Source organism: Lagenorhynchus albirostris, chromosome 2 (genome assembly GCF_949774975.1).
Source record: "Lagenorhynchus albirostris chromosome 2, mLagAlb1.1, whole genome shotgun sequence".
NCBI lineage: Eukaryota > Metazoa > Chordata > Mammalia > Artiodactyla > Delphinidae > Lagenorhynchus > Lagenorhynchus albirostris.
Window position 1 is genome coordinate 24,347,478 of NC_083096.1, and position 19,434 is coordinate 24,366,911.

At 36.8% G+C, this 19,434-nt stretch overlaps 1 protein-coding gene across 1 annotated transcript in view; it reads right to left on the reverse strand.

Annotated features, from left to right (window-relative positions):
- SCCPDH (saccharopine dehydrogenase (putative)) overlaps positions 1 to 19,434 on the reverse strand; it is a 40,887-nt gene that overhangs the window by 8,760 nt on the left and 12,693 nt on the right. Inside the window, 4 exon segments of the mRNA XM_060128334.1 lie at positions 10,128 to 10,184; positions 10,274 to 10,393; positions 12,650 to 12,767; positions 13,432 to 13,562. Coding sequence (XP_059984317.1) covers positions 10,128 to 10,184; positions 10,274 to 10,393; positions 12,650 to 12,767; positions 13,432 to 13,562 — 426 coding nt within the window.

Sequence of the window (19,434 nt, forward strand, 5' to 3'; positions counted from 1 at the left end):
ATCAATAATTACAGTAAATGTAAATGGAATAAATGCTCTACTCAAAAGATGTAGAGTGACTGAATGGATATATAAACAAGACCCATATATATGCTACTTACAAGAGACTCACTTCAGATATAAAGACACACATAGACTGAAAGTGAGGGAATGGAAAACAGTATTCCATGTGAAAAAAAATGAAAAGAAAGCCAGAGTAGCAATACTTATATCAGAGAAAATAGACTTTAAAACTAAGACTATAACAAGAGATAAAGATGGATATTACTAAGTAGAAAGGGACCAATCCAACAGGAGGATATAACAACAATCCAACATAGGAGTACCTAAATACATAAAGCAAATCTTAACAAACATACAAGGAGAAATTGACAGTAACACAATCATAGTAGGAGAATTTAACACCTCACTAACATCAATGAACAGATCACACAAACAGAAAATCAATAAGGAGATGCTGGCCTCAAATGACATATTACACTAGATGAACTTAATAGATATATACAAAGCAATCCATCCAAAAGCAGCAGAATACACATTCTTTCCAAGTACACACAGACATTCTCCAGTATAGACCACATGCTAGGCCACAGAAAAAGCCTTGGTAAATTTAAGAAAATTGAAATCATATCAAGCATCTTTTCCAACCACAACACTATGAAGCCAGAAATCAACTATAAGGAAACACTGCAAAAATCAAACGTGCTACTAAACGACAAATGGCTTAATGAAGAAAGAGGATATCAAAAAAATACCTGGAGACACATAAAAGTGGAAACACAACAATCCAAAATCTACAGGGCACAGGAAAAGCAGTTCTAAGGGGGAAGCTTACAGCATTACAAGCCACCCTCAGGAAACAAACAAACAAACAAAATTCAAGTAAATAACCTAACTTTACACCTAAAGGAACTAGAAAAATAAGAACAAACAAGACTCAAAGTTAGTAGAAGGAAAGGAATCATAAAGATCAGGGCAGAAATAAATGAAATAGAGGCTACAACAACAATAGAAATGATCAATGAAACTAAAAGTTGATTCTTTGGATAGATAAACAAAATTGATAAACTTTTAGCCAGACTCATCAAGAAAGAAAGGGAGCTCAAATAAATAAAATCAGAACTGAAAAAGGAGAAGTTACAATTGATACCACAGAAACACAAGGGATCATAAAAGATTTCTGAAACAACTGCATGTGAATAAAATGGACAATATAGAAATGGATGAATTCCTAGAAATGTACAATCTCCAAGATGGAATCAAGAAAAAATAGAAAATATAAACAGACTGGTTACCAGGAATGAAACTGAATCAGTAATTTAAAAAACCCTCAACTCCCAATAAACAAAAGTCCAGTACCAGAAGGCTTCACAGGTGAATTCTACCAAACATTTAAAGAAGAGTTAATGCCTAACCTTCTCAAACTATCCCAAAAAAATGCAGAGGAAGAAATGCTTCCAAAGTCATTCTTATGAACGTGCATCACTCTGATACCAAAACCAGACAAAGATATCACAAAAAAAGAAAATTACAAGCCAATATCATTGATGAACATAGATGCAAAAATCCTCAACAAAATGTTAGCAAACTGAATTCAACAATACATTAAAATAATCATATACCATGATCAAGTGGGATTCATCCTGGGATGTAAAGTTAATTCAATAACTGCAAATCAATCATTGTGATACAAGGTATACAGGGAACATACTGGGTATACAGGGAACATACTTCAACATAATAAAGGCCATATATGACAAGCCCACAGCTAACATCATCCTCAATGGTGAAAATCTAAAGGCATTTCCTCTAACACCAGGAACAAGACAAGCGTGCCCACTCTTGCCACTTTTATTCAACATAGTATTGGAAGTCCTAGCCACAACAATCAGACAAGAAAAAAGAAATACAAGGAATCTAAATTGGAAAGAAAGAAGTAAAACTGTCGCTGTTTGCAGAGGTCACAATACTACATGCAACAGATCCTAAAGATGCCACCAAAAAACTATTAAAACTAATAAATGAATTTAGTAAAGTTGCAGGATATGATACAAAGTTAATATACAGAAATCTGTTGTATTTCTATACACTAACAACAAACAATCATTAAGAGATTAAGAAAACAATCTCATTTACAATCGCATCAAAAGGAATAATACCTAGTAAAAATCTAACCAATGAGGTAAAATACGTGAAAAATTATAAGACGCTGATGAAAGAAACTGAAGACGACACATAGAAAGATACACCATGCTCGTGGATTGTAAGAATTAATATTGTTAAAATGACAATACTACCCAAGGCAATCTAGAGAATGAATGCAACACCTATCAAAATACCAATGGCATTTTTCACAGACTGAGACCAAATAATTCTTAATTGTGAAGTCAAAAGACCTCAAATAGTCAAAATAATCCTGAGAAAGAACAACAAAGCTGGAAGTGTCATCTTCCCTAATTTCAAACTATACTACAAAGGTACAGTAATCAAAACAGTATGGTACTGGGAATTCCCTGGTGGTCCAGACATTAGGACTCCATGCTTCCACTGCAGGGGCACAGGTTTGATTCCTGGTCATGGAACTAAGATCCCGCAAGCCACATGGCGTGGCCAAAAAAACAAAAAACAACCCAAAAAACCCAGTATGGTACTGGCAGAAAAAAACAGACGCATAGATCAATGGAACAGAATAGAGAGCTCAGAGATAATCCCACACGTACATGTTCAATTAATCTACGACAAAGGAGGCAAGAATATACAACAGGAAAGACAACCTCTTTAATAAATTGTGTTGGGAAAACTGGACAGCTATATGCAAAAAATCAAACTGGACTACTGTCTCACACCATATAGAAAAATAAACTCAAAGTAGATTAAAAACTTAAGTGTAAAACCTGAAACCACAAAAATCTCTAGAAGAAAATATAAGTAGTATGCTCTTTGACATTGGTCTTAGCAATATTTTACTGGATATGTCTCCTCAGTCAAGAGAAACAAAAGCAAAAATAAACAAGTGGGACTATATTAAATTGAATTTTGCACCGTGAAGGAAACTATCAACAAAACAAAAAGACTGCCTACTGAATGGAAGAAGATATTTGCAAACAATGTATCTAATAAGGGGTTAATAACTAAAATATACAAAGAATGTATATAACTCAGCATCAACAAAACCCCAAACAACCTGATTAAAAATGGGCAGTGGAACGGAATAGACATTTTTCCAAAAAATATATATAGATGGCCAACAGACACATGAAAATATGCTCAATATCACTATCATCAGGGAAATGCAAATCAAAACCATAATATCACCTCACACCTGTCAGAATAGCTATTATCAAAAAAGACAAATAAGTGTTGATGTGGAGAAAAAGGAACCCTTGTGAATTGTTGGTGGGTATGTAAATTGAATGCCACTATAGAAGAGAGTATAGAGGTTCCTCAAAAAATTAAAAACAGAACTAGCATATGATCCAGCAAGTCCACTCCCAGATATTTATTTGAAGAAAACAAAAACACTAATTTGAAAAAAATATATGCATCCCCATGTTCACTACGGCATTATTTACAATAGCCAAGACGTGGAAACAACCTAAATGTCCACTAATGGATAAAGAAAATGCAGTGTGTATATATGTATGTGTGTGTGTGCACACGCGCGCATATATATATTAAGGTCATATATACAGAGAACAGATTGGTGGTTGTCAGAGGCAGGGGGTAGGGGTGGAAGAAATCAATGAACTGGATATTTTTTTTAGATTAAATAAATTGAATAAAAAATAAAGAAAAAGATAGGAGCTTTTCAGTACATTTATCAAAATTAGGTAACTATTATTTAAAAGTAGCAATAGATTCATCTACTAATGTATGCCCAAGGTCATATGCTGTCAAAGGCCAATAATACCAAAGAAGATGAATTCCAAATAAAAACAGGAGGAAGCCAAGTTGGATAAGTTTCACAAAAGAAACCAAGTGGACTTCCTTGGTACAAAGATATTTGGCAGCTTTCTCAGGCATGACAACTTTTCCTTCCCATTTCCCTCACTTCATCCTACAACATGTAGCCTTATAAATGCCTGAGCATTACATTATAAATTGTAAGTGAGTTCATGAGATCTGAGCAGAGATTATCTTAAAATAATAGGATGAAAAAAATAAAATAATAGGATGGCATCCAGGCCTTTCAAGGCCTGATTGATTGTTCACTATACACTAAATCTCCCAGAATTAGTGTTGGCAAGTAGAGAAGAAAGGAAAAGAGGAAACAAATAGGGAGAGAAGTTATTGATTTTTTTCTGTCCAAACATGTCTAAGGGAGAGGATAACTCTTCCAGGCTACCTGTACTGTAGTCCATCTCTTGTGAAGATTGATTCCACCAAAAAAAAAAAAGTGAATTGTCTTCTGTAATTTGCTTAAATGGAGAGAATAAGTAAGCAGGACAATGCCTTGTTCTGAAATTATCTTACCTACCTAATAGATATATTTCTGGTTAATTAATTGCATTCTGGTTTATATACCTCAGGCTCTTGTGAATTAGTTACAGTGAGTAACCAATTCTTCTGGCCGTGATAAATCTAAACAGTGTTAAGAACCCATATAATGATTAGTAAGTTTCAGCACTGGAATCAGGACCATTGTAAGCTCTTCCTTCTTTTCACACTTACACTGCTCCTACACCAGTGGTTTCTAATTTTTAACTCAAGAACACCTTTCGGGGGAAAAAGTCGAGAAGGGATGCAGTAGCATGGTGGATCGCAGTCTAACATGGCTAGAACATACAACTGAAGAAGAACAGGGTGTGAACAAAGTCAGACACACAGGCTGTACTTGTCTCCTCCCCTGCCTGAGGCACACATGCTATCTGATTGTAACCCTCTCAGGCATGACACATTCAGTATGAGACAATTTTCAACAGTCTCTAGGATGCTACTACCAATTAATCAGAGTTGGCATAAAAAAAAAAAAAGCCTATCTGCTATCCAGGGCTAGCTCATGAAGGCCCTCACATCTGCAGAGATGGACTTCAGTCACTGGTGCTCTAGGAGTGTGGACCAAAATAACCCAAACATCACCCAGAACCTTCCTACCTCCACATCAGTGATTCACAACCTTGGCAGTGCATTAACATTACTGGGGAATTTTCAAAAAGCCCAGTGCCCAGGCCACATTCCACACCAATCAAACCCGCATCTCTGGTCATTTGTTTTGGGCTCTCTCCCAAAGCTGAGAACCACTGACCTATCCTTCGAGGCCCCACTCCACACCTACTGAATCAGAATGTCCAGATGCCAGGGTCAAAACATGTATTTGAAAAAATCTCACTGGGTGATTCTGATATATAAAGTCCCAGCTGTAAGAGTCATTGTCAAAGCAATAAGCCAGGGAAGTATTTTAAAGAAGGTGATAACAGGGTCAGATTTTATTGTTTATTGAAGTATAGTTGATTTACAGTATTGTTAGTTTCAGGTGTACAGCAAAGTGATTTAGTTATACGGGTGTATATATATTTTTTCACATTATTTTCCATTATACGTTATTACAAGATATTGAACATAGTTCCTTGTGTTATATAGTAAATCCATGTTGCTTATCTATTTTATGTATAGTAGTTTGTAGCTGTTAATCCCCTTCTCCTAATTTATTCGCCCTTTCCCCTTTGGTAACCATAAATTTGTTTTCTATCTCTGAGAATGTTTCTGTTTTGTATATAGATTCATTTGTATCAATTTTTAGACTCCACATATAAGTGATATCATATAATATTTGTCTTCCTCTTACTTCACTTAGTATGGTATTCTCTAGGTCCATCCACCTTGATGCAAACGGCAATATTTCATTCTTTTTTTATGTCTGAGTAATATACACCACATCTCCTCAAACCAATTGTCTGTTGACGGGTACTTGGGTTGTTTCCATGTCTTGGCTATTGTAAATAGTGCTGCTATGTACATTGGGGTGGATTTATCTTTCTGAATTAGAGTTTTCCTCTTTTCTGGATATATGCCCAGGAGTGGGATTGCTGGATCATATGGTAGCTCTATTTTTAGTTTTGTAAGGAATCTCCATACTGTTTTCCATAGTGGCTGTACCAATTTACATTCCCACCAACAGTGTAGAAGGCTTCTCTTTCCTCCACACCCTCTCCAGCATTTATTATTTGTAGACTTTATGATGATAGCCATTCTCACTGGTGTGAGGTGATAGCTCATTGTGGTTTTGTCATTTCTCTAATAATTAGTGATGTTGAGCATCTTTTCATGTGCTTCCTGGCCACATGTATGTCTTCATTGGAGAAATGTCTATTTAGATCTTCTGACTTTTTTTTTTTTTTTTTTTTGCGGTACACGGGCCTCTCACTGTTGTGGCCTCTCCCGCTGCGGAGCACAGGCTCTGGACGCGCAGGCTCAGCGGCCATGGCTCACGGGTGCAGCCGCTCCACGGCATGTGGGATCCTCCTGGACCGGGGCACGAACCTGCATCCCCTGCATCGGCAGGCGGACCCTCAACCACTGCGCCACCAGGGAAGCCCTCTGACCATTTTTTAATTGGATTTTTTTTAATATTGAGTTGTATGAACTGTTTGTATATTTTGGACATTAACTCCTGTTTGGCTGCATTGTTTGCAAATGTTTTCTCCCAGTCCGTAGGTTGTCTTTTCATTTTGCTGATGGTTTGTTTTGCAGTGCAAAAGGTTTTAAGTTTAATTAGGTCCCATTTGTTTACTTTTGCTTTTATTTCTTTTGCCTTGGAATACAGATCTAAGAAAATATTGCTATGATTTATGTCCAAGAATGCTTTGCCCAGGTTCTCCTGCAGAAGTTTTATGGTATCGTGTCTTATATTTAGGTCTTTAAACCATTTTGAGTTTATTTTTGTATATGGTGTGAGAGAGTGTTCTAATTTCATTGACACATGAAGTTGTCCAGCTTTCCCAACACCACCTGCTGAAGAGACTGTCTTTTCTCCATTGTATATTCTTGCCTCTTTTGTCAAAGATTAATTGCCTATAGGTGTGTGGTTTTATTTCTGGGCTCTCTATTCTGTTCCATTGACCTGTTTTTGTGCCAATACCATGCTGTTTTCATTATGATAGCTTTGTAGTATTGTCTGAAGTCTGAAGGTTATGCCTCCAGCTTTGTTCTTTTTCCTCAGGATTGCTTTGGCAGTTCTGTGGTTCCATATTAATTTTAGGATTATTCGTTCCAGTTCTGTTAAAAATGTCATGGGTAATTTGATAGGGATGACATTAAATCTGTAGATTTCTTTGGATAGTATGGCCATTTTAACAATATTAATTCTTCTAGTCCAAGAGCATGGGCTATCTTTCCATTTCTTTGAATCATCTTCGATTTCCTTTATCAATGTTTTACAGTTTTCATCATATAGGTCTTTCACCACTTTGGTTAAGTTTATTCCTAGTTTTTTTTTGGATGAGATTTTAAACGGGATTTTTTTTTTACTTTTTCTTTCTGATATTTCATTGTTAGTGTAAAGGACTGCAACAGATTTCTGTATATTAATCTTGTATCCTGTTACCTTGCTGAATTCATTTATTAGTTCCAATAGTTTTTGTGTGGAGTCTTTAGGGTTCCCTATATAGGGTATCATGTCATCTGCAATTTTACCTCTTCCCTTCCAATTTGGATATCTTTTATTTCTTTTTCTTGTCCGACTGCAGTGGCTAGGACTTCCAATACAATGTTGAACAGAAGTGATGAGAGTGGGCATCATCTGTCTTGTTCCTGAATTTGGTGGGAAGGCTTTCAGCTTTTCACTGTTGAGTTTTATGTTGGCTATGCGTTTGTGGTAAATGGCTTTTATTATGTTGAGATATGTTTCCTCTATACCCACTTTGGTGAGAGTTTTTATCATGAATGGATGTTGAATTTTATCAAATGCTTTTTCTGCATCTATTGAGATGATCCTATGATTTTTGTCTTCTCTTTTGTTAATGTGGTGTATCACACTGATTGATTTGCATATGTTGAACCATCCTTGGGAACAGAGTCAGATTTGCATCATAGATTTCTTATACAGCAGTGGGAAGATGAATTAGAAAGAAATCATAGGAAGGCTATGAACAGTTCAGCTGAAAGATAAGGGCCTGCACTATTAACAGTGAAAAGACAACCCCACAGACTGGGAGAAAATATTTGCAAATCACATATCTGATAAGGGATTAATATACAGAATATACACAGAGCTCCTCGAACTCAACAATACAGCACAAAAATGGGCAAATGACAAGAATAGACATTTCTCTAAAGAAGATATACAAATAAGCCAATAAGCAGCACATGGAAAGAAGTTCAACATCACTAATCATTTAGGGAACTGCAAATCAAAACCATAATGAGAGATCACCTCACAACTATTAGGATGGCTACTATAAAAAAAAAAGGAAATAGCAAGTGTTGGTAAGGATATGGAGAAATTAGAACCTTTGTGCACAGTTGGTGGGAATGTAAAATGGTGCAGCTACAGTGGAAAATAGTTTGTTGGTTCCTAAAAAATTTCAAACTAGAATTACCACAGGATCCAAAAATTGAATTTCTGGTAATATACCCAAAAGAACTGAAAGAAGGGTCTTGAAGAGATATCTGCACACCCAATTTCATAAAGGCATTATTCAAAATAGACAAAAATAGAAGTAACCCAAGTGTCTATGGACAGATGAATGGGTAAGCAAAATATGGTATATACAATCAGCCCTCCATATTCATGATTTCTGTGTCCACACTCATCCAATGTCAAATCCAAATTATTTGGGAAAAAACTTCCAGAAATTTCCAAAGAGCAAAACTTGAATTTGCCTTATGCCACCAACTATTAACATACCATTTACAATTATTTATGTAGTATTTACATAGGTATTATAAAGTAATCTATAGATGATTTAAAGTATACAGGACAATGTCTATAAGTTATATGCAAATACTATGCTATTTTATATAAGGGACTTGAGCATCATGGATTTTGGTACCTGTGGGGCATCCTGGAACCAATCCTCTGAAGATACTGAGAAACAAGCCTATATACAATGGAATATTATTTGGCCTCAAAAGAAAGGAAATTCTGACACATGCTACAACATGGATGAACTCTGAGGACATTATCCTATGTAAAATAAGCTGATCACAGAAGGCCAAATTCTGCATGATTCCACTCATGATGTTCTAGTGTGGTCAAACTCACAGACACAAAGTAGAATTGTGTTTGCTAGGAACTGGGGAAAAAGGGGAAAGGAGAGTTATTTTCTAATGGGTATAGAGTTTCAGTTTTGCAAGATGAAAACAATTCTGGAAATGGATGGTGGTGATGGCTGTATAATAATATGAAAGTACTTGATACCACTGAGCACTTAAAAATGGTTAAGATGGGGAATTTTGTCATGTGTATTTTACCACAATTAGAAGGAAGAGAGAGAGAGAGAGAGAGAGAAGAGAAGAGGGATAAGAGCCTGAGCTAAGGTAGTTATGATGGATTTGGAGAAAAATCTAGAATGATGCCTACGTTCAGGACTGGGCAGATGACAGTGCCACCAACTGAGATGGGAAACACAGAAGGAAGAAGAGGGTTCAGTGGAAATAAGTTTAGCTTTTACACATGAAATCTGAAGTGCCTGAAGCAGTTATATTGAGGATACCGGACAGATGGTAATTCAACTTATCTACCATGGGGATCCAGGGTGTGTGAAAGAGGAAAGGGAAGGGAAGCTTGGAGGAGGGGGAGAGAAGACGTAAAAAAGGAGGAGATAATGAAGGAGAAAAATTGAAGAGTAAAAATATTTGAAATCTCTATGAAGTAAAGAGAATATAATTTCTGGAGCCAGATAGCTGGGTTCTCATCCTAACTTGGCCATTTACTCACTATAGGACTTTGGCAAGTTTCTTAGCCTCTCTGTGACTCATTTTCCTCATTTGTAAAATGGAGATAACACCTCAAGGAGTGTTCAAAAAGACTGAGTAATCTAATTTATGTAAAGAATATAAAAGAGTGTCTGAAACACAGTAAGTGCTTCATCAGGTCTTAGCTGTTATTTTCACTACACTGAGGAAAAGTAAAAATGAAATAAAGAAAAATATTATTTTAGAGACCTGGATATAAAGGAAAGAGTTACCTGTTTTTGTGTTGGACCTTGTTTTGAAAAATAACCAAAGGAGAAGAGCCATGGGAACTAAAGGAAAAAAAAAAAACCTTTAGTGATATTTTCAAAACTTCATGGAAAATACTTCTAAGGTCTAATTTCATAGAAATATTACTTACTTTTATGAGGAGTTGCCTTCCAATGCCAAACTTCACAAAGAATAAAAAGAAAAGTCCAGCAAACATCAGCTTAATAACAGAGGTGACACCTCCCACAGTTACATAAGCAGCATACTGAACCTAGATGAAGAATATAAAGTCAGGATGTTACTCCCTACTTTCTTAGATCAAGTAATATAAGAATGTTAGCTACTAATAACTTACTCTATAGTCATAAATATCAAACAAAAGCAGTTTCCATTTTATGAATGTGTTATGTTCCAAAAGCTTGTCCAGAAATCAGACACTGGGAAGACTTTTTTTTTTTTTTTCGAGGTACGCGGGCCTCTCACTGTTGTGGCCTCTCTCGTTGCAGAGCACAGGCTCTGGACGCGCAGGCTTAGCAGCCATGGCTCACGGGCCCAGCCGCTCCGCGGCATGTGGGATCTTCCCGGACCGGGGCACGAACCCATGTCCCCTGCATCGGCAGGCGGACTCTCAACCACTGTGCCACCAGGGAAGCCCCCAGGGAGGACATTTTTTAAAAGAAATTATTAAAATGGGCAGAAGGCGTAAATAGACATTTTCCAAAGAAGATATACAGATTGCCAACAAACACATGAAAGGATGCTCAACATCACTAATCATTAGAGAAATGCAAATCAAAACTACAATGAGGTATCACCTCACACCGGTCAGAATGGCCATCACCAAAAAATCTACAAACATGGGCTTCCCTGGTGGCGCAGTGGTTGAGAGTCCGCCTGCCAATGCAGGGGACACGGGTTCGTGCCCCGGTCCGGGAAGATCCCACATGCCACAGAGCAGCTAGGCCTGTGAGCCATGGCCGCTAAGCCTGCACGTCTGGAGTCTGGAGCATGTACTCCGCAACGGGAGAGGCCACAACAGTGAGAGGCCCGCGTACTGCAAAAAAACAAAACAAAACAAAACAAAAACACCACAAACAATATATGCTGGAGAGGGTGTGGAGAAAAGGGAACCCTCTTGCACTGTTGGTGGGAATGCAAATTGATACAGCCAGTATGGAGAATAGTATGGAGGTCCCTTAAAAAAATAAAAATAGAACTACCATATGACCCAACAGTCCCACTACTGGGCATATACCCTGAGAAAACAATAATTCAAAAGTAGTCATGTACCACAATGTTCACTGCAGCTCTATTTACAATAGCCAGGACATGGAATCAACCTAAATGCCCATCAACAGATGAATGGATAAAGAAGATGTGGCACATATATACAATGGAATATTACTCAGCCATAAAAAGAAACGAAATTGAGTTATTTGTAGAGAGGTGGATGGACCTAGAGACTGTCATACAGAATGAAGTAAGTCAGAAAGAGAAAAACAAACACTGTATGCTAACACATATATATGGAATCCAAAAAAAAAGGGTTCTGAAGAACCTAGAGGCAGGACAGGAATAAAGACGCAGACGTAGAGAATGGACATGAGGACACGAGGAGGGGGAAGGGTAAACTGGGACAAAGTGAGAGAGTGGCATGGAGCTATACACACTACCAAACGTAAAACAGACAGCTAGTAGGAAGAAGCCGCGTAGCACAGGGAGATCAGCTCGGTGCTTTGTGTCCACCTAGAAGGGTGGGATAGGGAGGGTGGGAGGGAAAAGCAAGAGGGAGGAGATATGGGGATATATGTATATGTATAGCTGATTCACTTTGTTATACAGTAGAAGCTAACACACCATTGTAAAGCAATTATACTCCAATAAAGATGTTAAAAAAAAATTGTTGCAAAAGGTAATTAGCTCCCCCTACTTGAACACAAAAGTCCACATAATCTATATATAAAAAGTCCGTAACAATATACCTGAGTTTAACAATTATACATTATAGAGTGTAGACTCCACTTACAATCTCTAAGAAAATACTCTCGTTTTTTGTTTTTTTTTTAAACTTGACACAGTTTCCTCTTCAAGTCTCAGCAGTGGGAATAATTACTTCCCTCACCAAATGGAGTAGGATAGTTCTCTAGAGGTAGCAAGGAGATAAGAGAGAAGAACCTAGACACCTCCATAAGCAACAGAAAGAGTATTCTAGCAGCTGAAACTCGCAACGGGACTGTTGGGTATTTATGATACCAGGATTTCCTATATTGAACTTGCTGCTATTGTGTTACATTAAAAAGGTATTCAGAAGGTCAGAGTTGAATTATGGGAGAAGGCTATTACCACCCCCATAAAATGCAAAATGTTCTACACTACTAATTCTTTATGCTTCCAGAAACTGAAACATGCACTATTTTAGCTCTTTCATTTTTTGCTTTATAAACATAAAAATCCTACATTAAAATGATAGGGGAACTGAAACAAACACAGAATACTCTTTATTAAAAAATAAATCATATATGCTTACAGGTGATTGCTGTAAATTTTCGTGCAAGTAACGCTGAGTCCGCTTCACAACAGACACATCTGCTCCCAAGAAAGGAATGGAATAACTGTTGAGTTCTCTGCAGTAAGAAATTGGCCACCTGCAAGACAGAAGCATGTTGTATCTTCTCCATTTACAGTGACCACAACTATAACTGGTAAATTTCTGAATAAAAACCTTAACTCTTCTTGAGGCAATTAATAATAACAGTAAAGATGGCAGATCTGCTCTTAATTAAAATTTACTTCAGTATTTGTCCTTTGTTCTCTACACCTGCACCCAAACAAGTGACAAGTTGGAACAATGTAGTATTCTTCACACCATGGGCACTTAACACATATAGTTTAACCATGTTTTATACCCCATCAATTTCCCTAGATAATGATAAGAAGAACACTCGTTTCAACAGCCAAACTCTGAGTTTAGAGTTCTCACATATAAATACTAATTAATAGGTTGATTAATATACATAAGATCATCACATTTTTACAGCATGAAATTTAATTGATGTTTAATTTTGATATTGATAGTGAAGAGTCATAAAACTGATTTTTTCCAGAATTTTCCCAGAATCCAAATGTATTATTATATATGAAGTACTTAAACTTAGGGTAACATATTAATTATATTTTATTTATCTTTGAAAACAATCCTGAACTCACTATAAAAGTCTCCAGGCTTTTCTTAGTAGCATATGTTATTAACAGTCAGATAAACAACAATATGGTTAGATAAACTGAAGAATAGATTTTGAGATAATATACCTTCTTTTCAATTTTGGACCAACAATTGGGACAGGCTTCAAATTGGACTCATTTCGTAGTTTCTTCAAATTACTCTGATCTCCAAAACCATAAACCGCTGACTTCCAGGTACCATCATGAGTGCACAATCCCTAACAAAATAATTCAAGAGTTAAAGCAACTTGTCTTAGAACTGACACAATATTGTAAATTAACTATACTCCAATAAAATTAAAATATTAAAAGAAACATGTCTTAAGGGATAAGTACTAAAATGTAAAACCAAGTAGTTTATAATTGATACAAAGAACATTTCACCTCTATTTGAGCAAGGCATAATCCCTTATTTAATAATCTTGAGATAAATTTTTATGACTGGCTAGGCAGTAGTAAAACTCATTAGTTTGATCACATTCACTATTTATACCCTATTTATATATTATATATTTACAAACATATGCCCTTTCTTCTTTCCTCCTACCATTATTTATGCTCTTTTTAATAAGTTTCATGTCATCATTTTCACTCAACTATTTATCACTGATTGCTTTAAGCAGAAAAATAGAAACACTAAAACCATCAGAAGATTCAGGTTTTCATATAACAGCTTTGATGAAACTGAAAGGTAAAGAGACACCAACCTAATTTCTATTCTGGTACAGATTAATTTCTTCTGTTTGTTAAAACTAAATCAGAGCTAAAAGTCTTAAGAATTTGATTTGTGAAACTATCCTCAGTCTGCACCTAGCCAATTTGACCTACTTGCAAAGATTTCCAAAAATCAGGAGAAAATAGTTTTTTTAAAAACGTTAGGAGTATCTTCTCATACAAATAAGCCATCAAAAAGGCAAAAATTACATTCCATTTTAAAAACCTTTTATTTTGTTGAAAAATAGGATGAAAAGTGCACAAGACATAAAAGTATAATTTAATGTAATTATGAAGCTAACATCTATGTAAACCCAGAAGGCCCTCCTTCTGTCCTGCCTTTGTGGTAATCAAGAAAACTCCTTGCTTCTTTAAGAGTTTTACCACCTAAGTATTCATTTCTAAACAGTGCAGTGAGTTTTGCCCGTTTCTAAATTTTACAGAAATGGAACCATATAATGTATATTCCTTGAGTTTGGCTTCTTTTGCTCAAAACTGTGATGTTAGGATTCATCATGTGTTAGAAGGACCTCCTACTCTGCTGTTGACCTTCCATTTTCTTAATGGTGTCTTGTGATATAAAAAGACATACTCAATTTAAAATTTTAAATGTATTCCACTTTTTTTTTTATATTTAATGCCTTCCGTGTCTTTTGCAAGCAGTCATTTGTTCCCTGTACAACATGGTGACTATAGTTTATATTATATAGAAAATTAGAAATTTGCCAGGAAAGATGATTTTAAAAGTTCTTAGGACTTCCCTGGTAGTGCAGTGGTTAAGAATCTGCCTGCCAATGCAGGGGACACGGATTCAATCCCTGGTCTGGGAAGATTCCACATGCCGTGGAGCAACTAAGCCCGTGCACCAAAACTACTGAGCCTGTGCTCTAGAGCCCGTGTGCCACACTACTGAAGCCCATGCGCCTAGAGCCCGTGCTCCTCAACAAAAGAAGCCACCGCAATGAGAAGCCCACGCACTGCAACGAAGAGTAGCCCCTGCTCGACACAACTAGAGAAAGCCCGCATGCAGCAACAAAGACCCAACACAGCCAAAGATAAATAAATAAATTTTAAAAAATTGTTTATATGCTTAAAATATAAACATATAAAGAGCTGCTGATAATCAGATTCCAAATAAAGAAAAGTTACTTCAAAAAAAATAAATACAAGTTTTCATCACAAGAAAAAAAACTTAAGTATGGTGATGGATGCTAACTAGTGGTGATCATTTGTAATATAAACAAATATTGAATTATGTTGTACACCTGAATAGTACAATGTTATATGTCAATTATACCTCAATAAAAATAAATTAACAAAATAAAATATATTTCTGGAAAAAAAGAAACCATTCCTGACCTTGAGGCCATGAAATATTCATCTTCTAAAAGCTTACTGTTTAGCCTTATGCATTTAGGTCTATAACCCACCGAAACTTGATTTTTGTACACAGTGCAAAGTATGAGTCCAATTTCATTGTTTCCCCACACCCATCATCTCCCGAAAAAGACCCTTTACCATAAATCAAGTGCTCATATATGCACAAACTACTCTGAGTTCTTTATCCTAATCTGCTGGCCTATTGATATCTCCCTGCCAATGTAACACTCTGACTTAATAATGTCTTGATATTCAAGAACATCCTTATTCTCCTTTAAGAAAGTGTTGGTTATTCTTGACCCTCTGCATTTCCATATACATTTTAGAATTAGTTTGTCAAATTGCATACTAAAACAAAACAAGCAAGCAAAAAAAAAACCTGTTTGCGATTTTGATTGGAATTATATGGGATTATAAATTAATTTAAGGAAAACTGACATTTTAACAAAATTGAGCCTTCCAATCCATGAATATGGTGGATTCTTCCATTTATTTGTCTTCTTTAAGGTCACTCAATAACATTTTATAGTTTTCTTCACAGAAATATTGTACATTTTATATCCCTTATTCTTAAGTACTTGATTTTTTAATGCTACTATAAATGGTCTCATTTTAAAAAATTCATTTTCTAACTGTGGCTGGTATACAGAAGTGCAACTGATTTTTATATTACTGTTGTATCCAGCAACAATAAAGACTAGAGTGGAAATAAATGAAACAGAGAATAGAAAAACAATAGAGAAAATCAATGAAACCAAAAGGTGGTTCTTTGAAGAAATCAACCAAAATGAAAAACCTTTAGCTAGATTGACAGAGAGAGAAAGAAAAAGAAAGAGAGAGAGAGAGAACTCAAATTATTAAAATCAGGAATGAAAGAAGGGGCATTACCAACCTTTCAGAAATAAAAAAGAGTATAAGGGAATACTATGAACAACTGTATGCCAACAAATTAAACAACCTAGATGAAATGGACAAATTCCTAGAAAGACACTGTTATGGATTAAATTTTGTACCCACCCCAACTTTATATGTAGAAGGCCTAACCCCCGGTACCTCAGAATGTAACCTTATTTGTAAGGAGGGTTGTTGTAGATGTCACTAGTTAAGCTGAGGTCATACATATTGGAGGAAGTGGGCCCCCAACCCCAAACCACTGGTGTCCTTATAAAAAGGAGAAACTTGGACACACACACATATGAAGATGGAAGAGCGGTCTGAGTGATGCATCTACAACAAAGGAACACCAAAGATTGCAAGCAAACCACCAGAAGCTAGGAGAGAAATATGGAACAGATTCTCCCTCACAGCCCTCAGAAGAAACCCTGCCAACATCTTAATCATGGACTTCTAGCCTCCAGAACTGTGAGAACAATGTTTCCCTTGTTTAAGCAACCCAGTTTGTGGTACTTTATTACAGGAGTCCTAAGAAACTAATGCAGACACAAACTACCAAAACGAACTTAAGAGTATACAGAAAATCCTAACAACCTATAAGAAGTGAAGACATTGAATTCTTATTATCTCTTCACTGATTTCTAGTATAATTTCATTATAGTCTAAAACATACTCTAGAACGGGGGTTGGCAAACTATTTCTGTAAAAGGTCAAACTAAATATTTTAGGCTGTGCAGGCCACATCTGGGCTCTGCTGCGTATTTGTTTTTTATTATAGCTCTTTAAATATGTTAAAATTATTCTTAGCTTACAGCCATATAAAAGTAGGCCATGGGCTGACCCTGCTCTGGAGCTGCACTATCTGGTATGGGAGCCATTATATAGCATATATGGAACACCTTCATCACTGAGGGAAGATTTACTGGACAGCACTGTCCTTGAGTATATGATTCCAACTCTCTGAAATTCTTTTGAGTCTTGCTTTATGGTCTAATACATAGTCTAAGATTCAATTTTTTATGTAAAGTAACAAAGCTTAAGGGGAAAAGTAGGATAAGGAGTAGGAGGAGAACAATCCTGTGCCAAGGGATGCATAGAATCAAGGCAGTTACCTCTGTCCATCCTTGTGAAATTAAGGCTCTGTATTTTGCTTTAAGGGGAATGAGAAGGGAGCTGCATTGATTTCGATGTTTTCAAATGTCTCGTCCTGATTAAGCCCCAACTTTGAGTCCTTATAATAATAGGACTTAATAACATTTATTGAGTGATTGTAAAGTGCCAACCACTGTTCTGATTTATATTCATTGACTAATTTAATCCTCATAGCAACCATATGAAGAAGACACAACTCTCGTCTCCTGTTTTAGATCATCTCCTGCTCCTCTTTCAAAAGAAGCCTCTTGGGCTTCCCTGGTGGCGCAGTGGTTGAGAGTCCGCCTGCTGATGCAGGGGACACGGGTTCGTGCCGCGGTCCGGGAAGATCCCACATGCCACGGAGCGGCTGGGCCCGTGAGCCATGGCTGTTGAGTCTGCGCGTCCGGAGCCTGTGCTCCGCAACGGGAGAGGCCACAACAGTGAGAGGCCCAGGTACCGCAAAAAAAAAAAAAAAAACTTGCTCCACTCATTGACCTCCCGCATGTCAATAAACAAAAGAAGCCTCTTTTCTAGCTCTGTTTTCTCACTATCTCCCTGTAGTGGACATCTGTTTTTTGTCAGTCCTGCACTAATTTCCTGCAGGGAATTCTTAATTCCCCTACCCTATGTTCTGCTTACAACACTCTCTTTCCTATTGGAAGTTTGTTACGTGTTGTTGAGAAGGGCTTGGCCCTATGATTCCCTCTCCAGAGGCCCATGACCCAGGCCTGGGCAACCTTATTACTCCATTACCCCAGGTCACACTGTTTGGCTCAAGAATGACCAAATGACCCAATACTTGATTAATCTTCCCCATCTTTGAATATTCAAACTCTGCTAGCTGTTCCTGGGAAATCATGAACCTTATGGACAATGCATACCTGGGGCTGCCAGTACCTTCCCCCCAACTCCCCGATTGTGAGAGCCTACACTGAGGAGCACAGGAGTAATGCAGAGACAGGAAGAGGAAGAGAAAAAAATGAGTTCCGATAATACCATTTGAACATCCAGATCCAGCCATACTGTTTACTTGCAGATGTTTGGTTACATGAATCAATAAATTCCTTTCTGTTTTGTTGGTTTAAACCAGGTTGAGTTGGCTTTCTAACTCATGTTCCCCAGAGCTCCAAGCATGTCCTTCTTTCTCATTTCTGAGCCTTTGTTTAGGTTGCTGCCTCTCACCTTCCAAATGCTATTCACTTTTCAAGGTTCAACTTAATAAGACTTCTATGAGGCATTCCCAAATTACTCAGGCCCACTGTCACTTCCCTTTATTCTGATACTCTAGTGGATATTATCTGTAACCACAAATTTTAGCAAGTTTTATATAGTTCTTCATGTTTATTCATCTGAACCTACAATCCAGACAAATAAAACCATTACTTAAACATGCTCCACTCCGTCCCACAGTTACATCTTTATTAAACTATTTCCTCTCTCCCTTATCCACATCTCCTCAGCATCAACCTTTAAAATTCCATATCCCAACTTCTCCAAAAAGTCCTTGATCTCTGGCCTCCCGGCTAGATGTAACTCCCCATTCTCAGAATCCTATAGTATTTCATCTGACCTCTTTAATAACAATTTTTGTCTCCTGCTCGTCTAAATTATTCCCTTTAAGGGTCTGCATGTTGTTCATTTATGTGTCACACTATCTTGCACTACTATATATACTTGTATTACACAATATGTGAAATACTGAATATTTTTTAAAGAGAATAAATACTTATGAAGCCTCAAGTATAGACAGAGAATTGTGTTAGACACTACTGGCAGTAAAACTACTACCACAAAACATGGTTCTTTCCCAGAAATGCAACTATCTTATGCTTCCAAATAGACCATAAATTCAGTAAGATTACATTTACATTATACATTTCTTGTATGGCCACAAGAACACCTAACTCCAAATTAGGCACATAATAAAAATGCACTGATTTGCACTAAGGTGATAATTTTCTAGGCTGA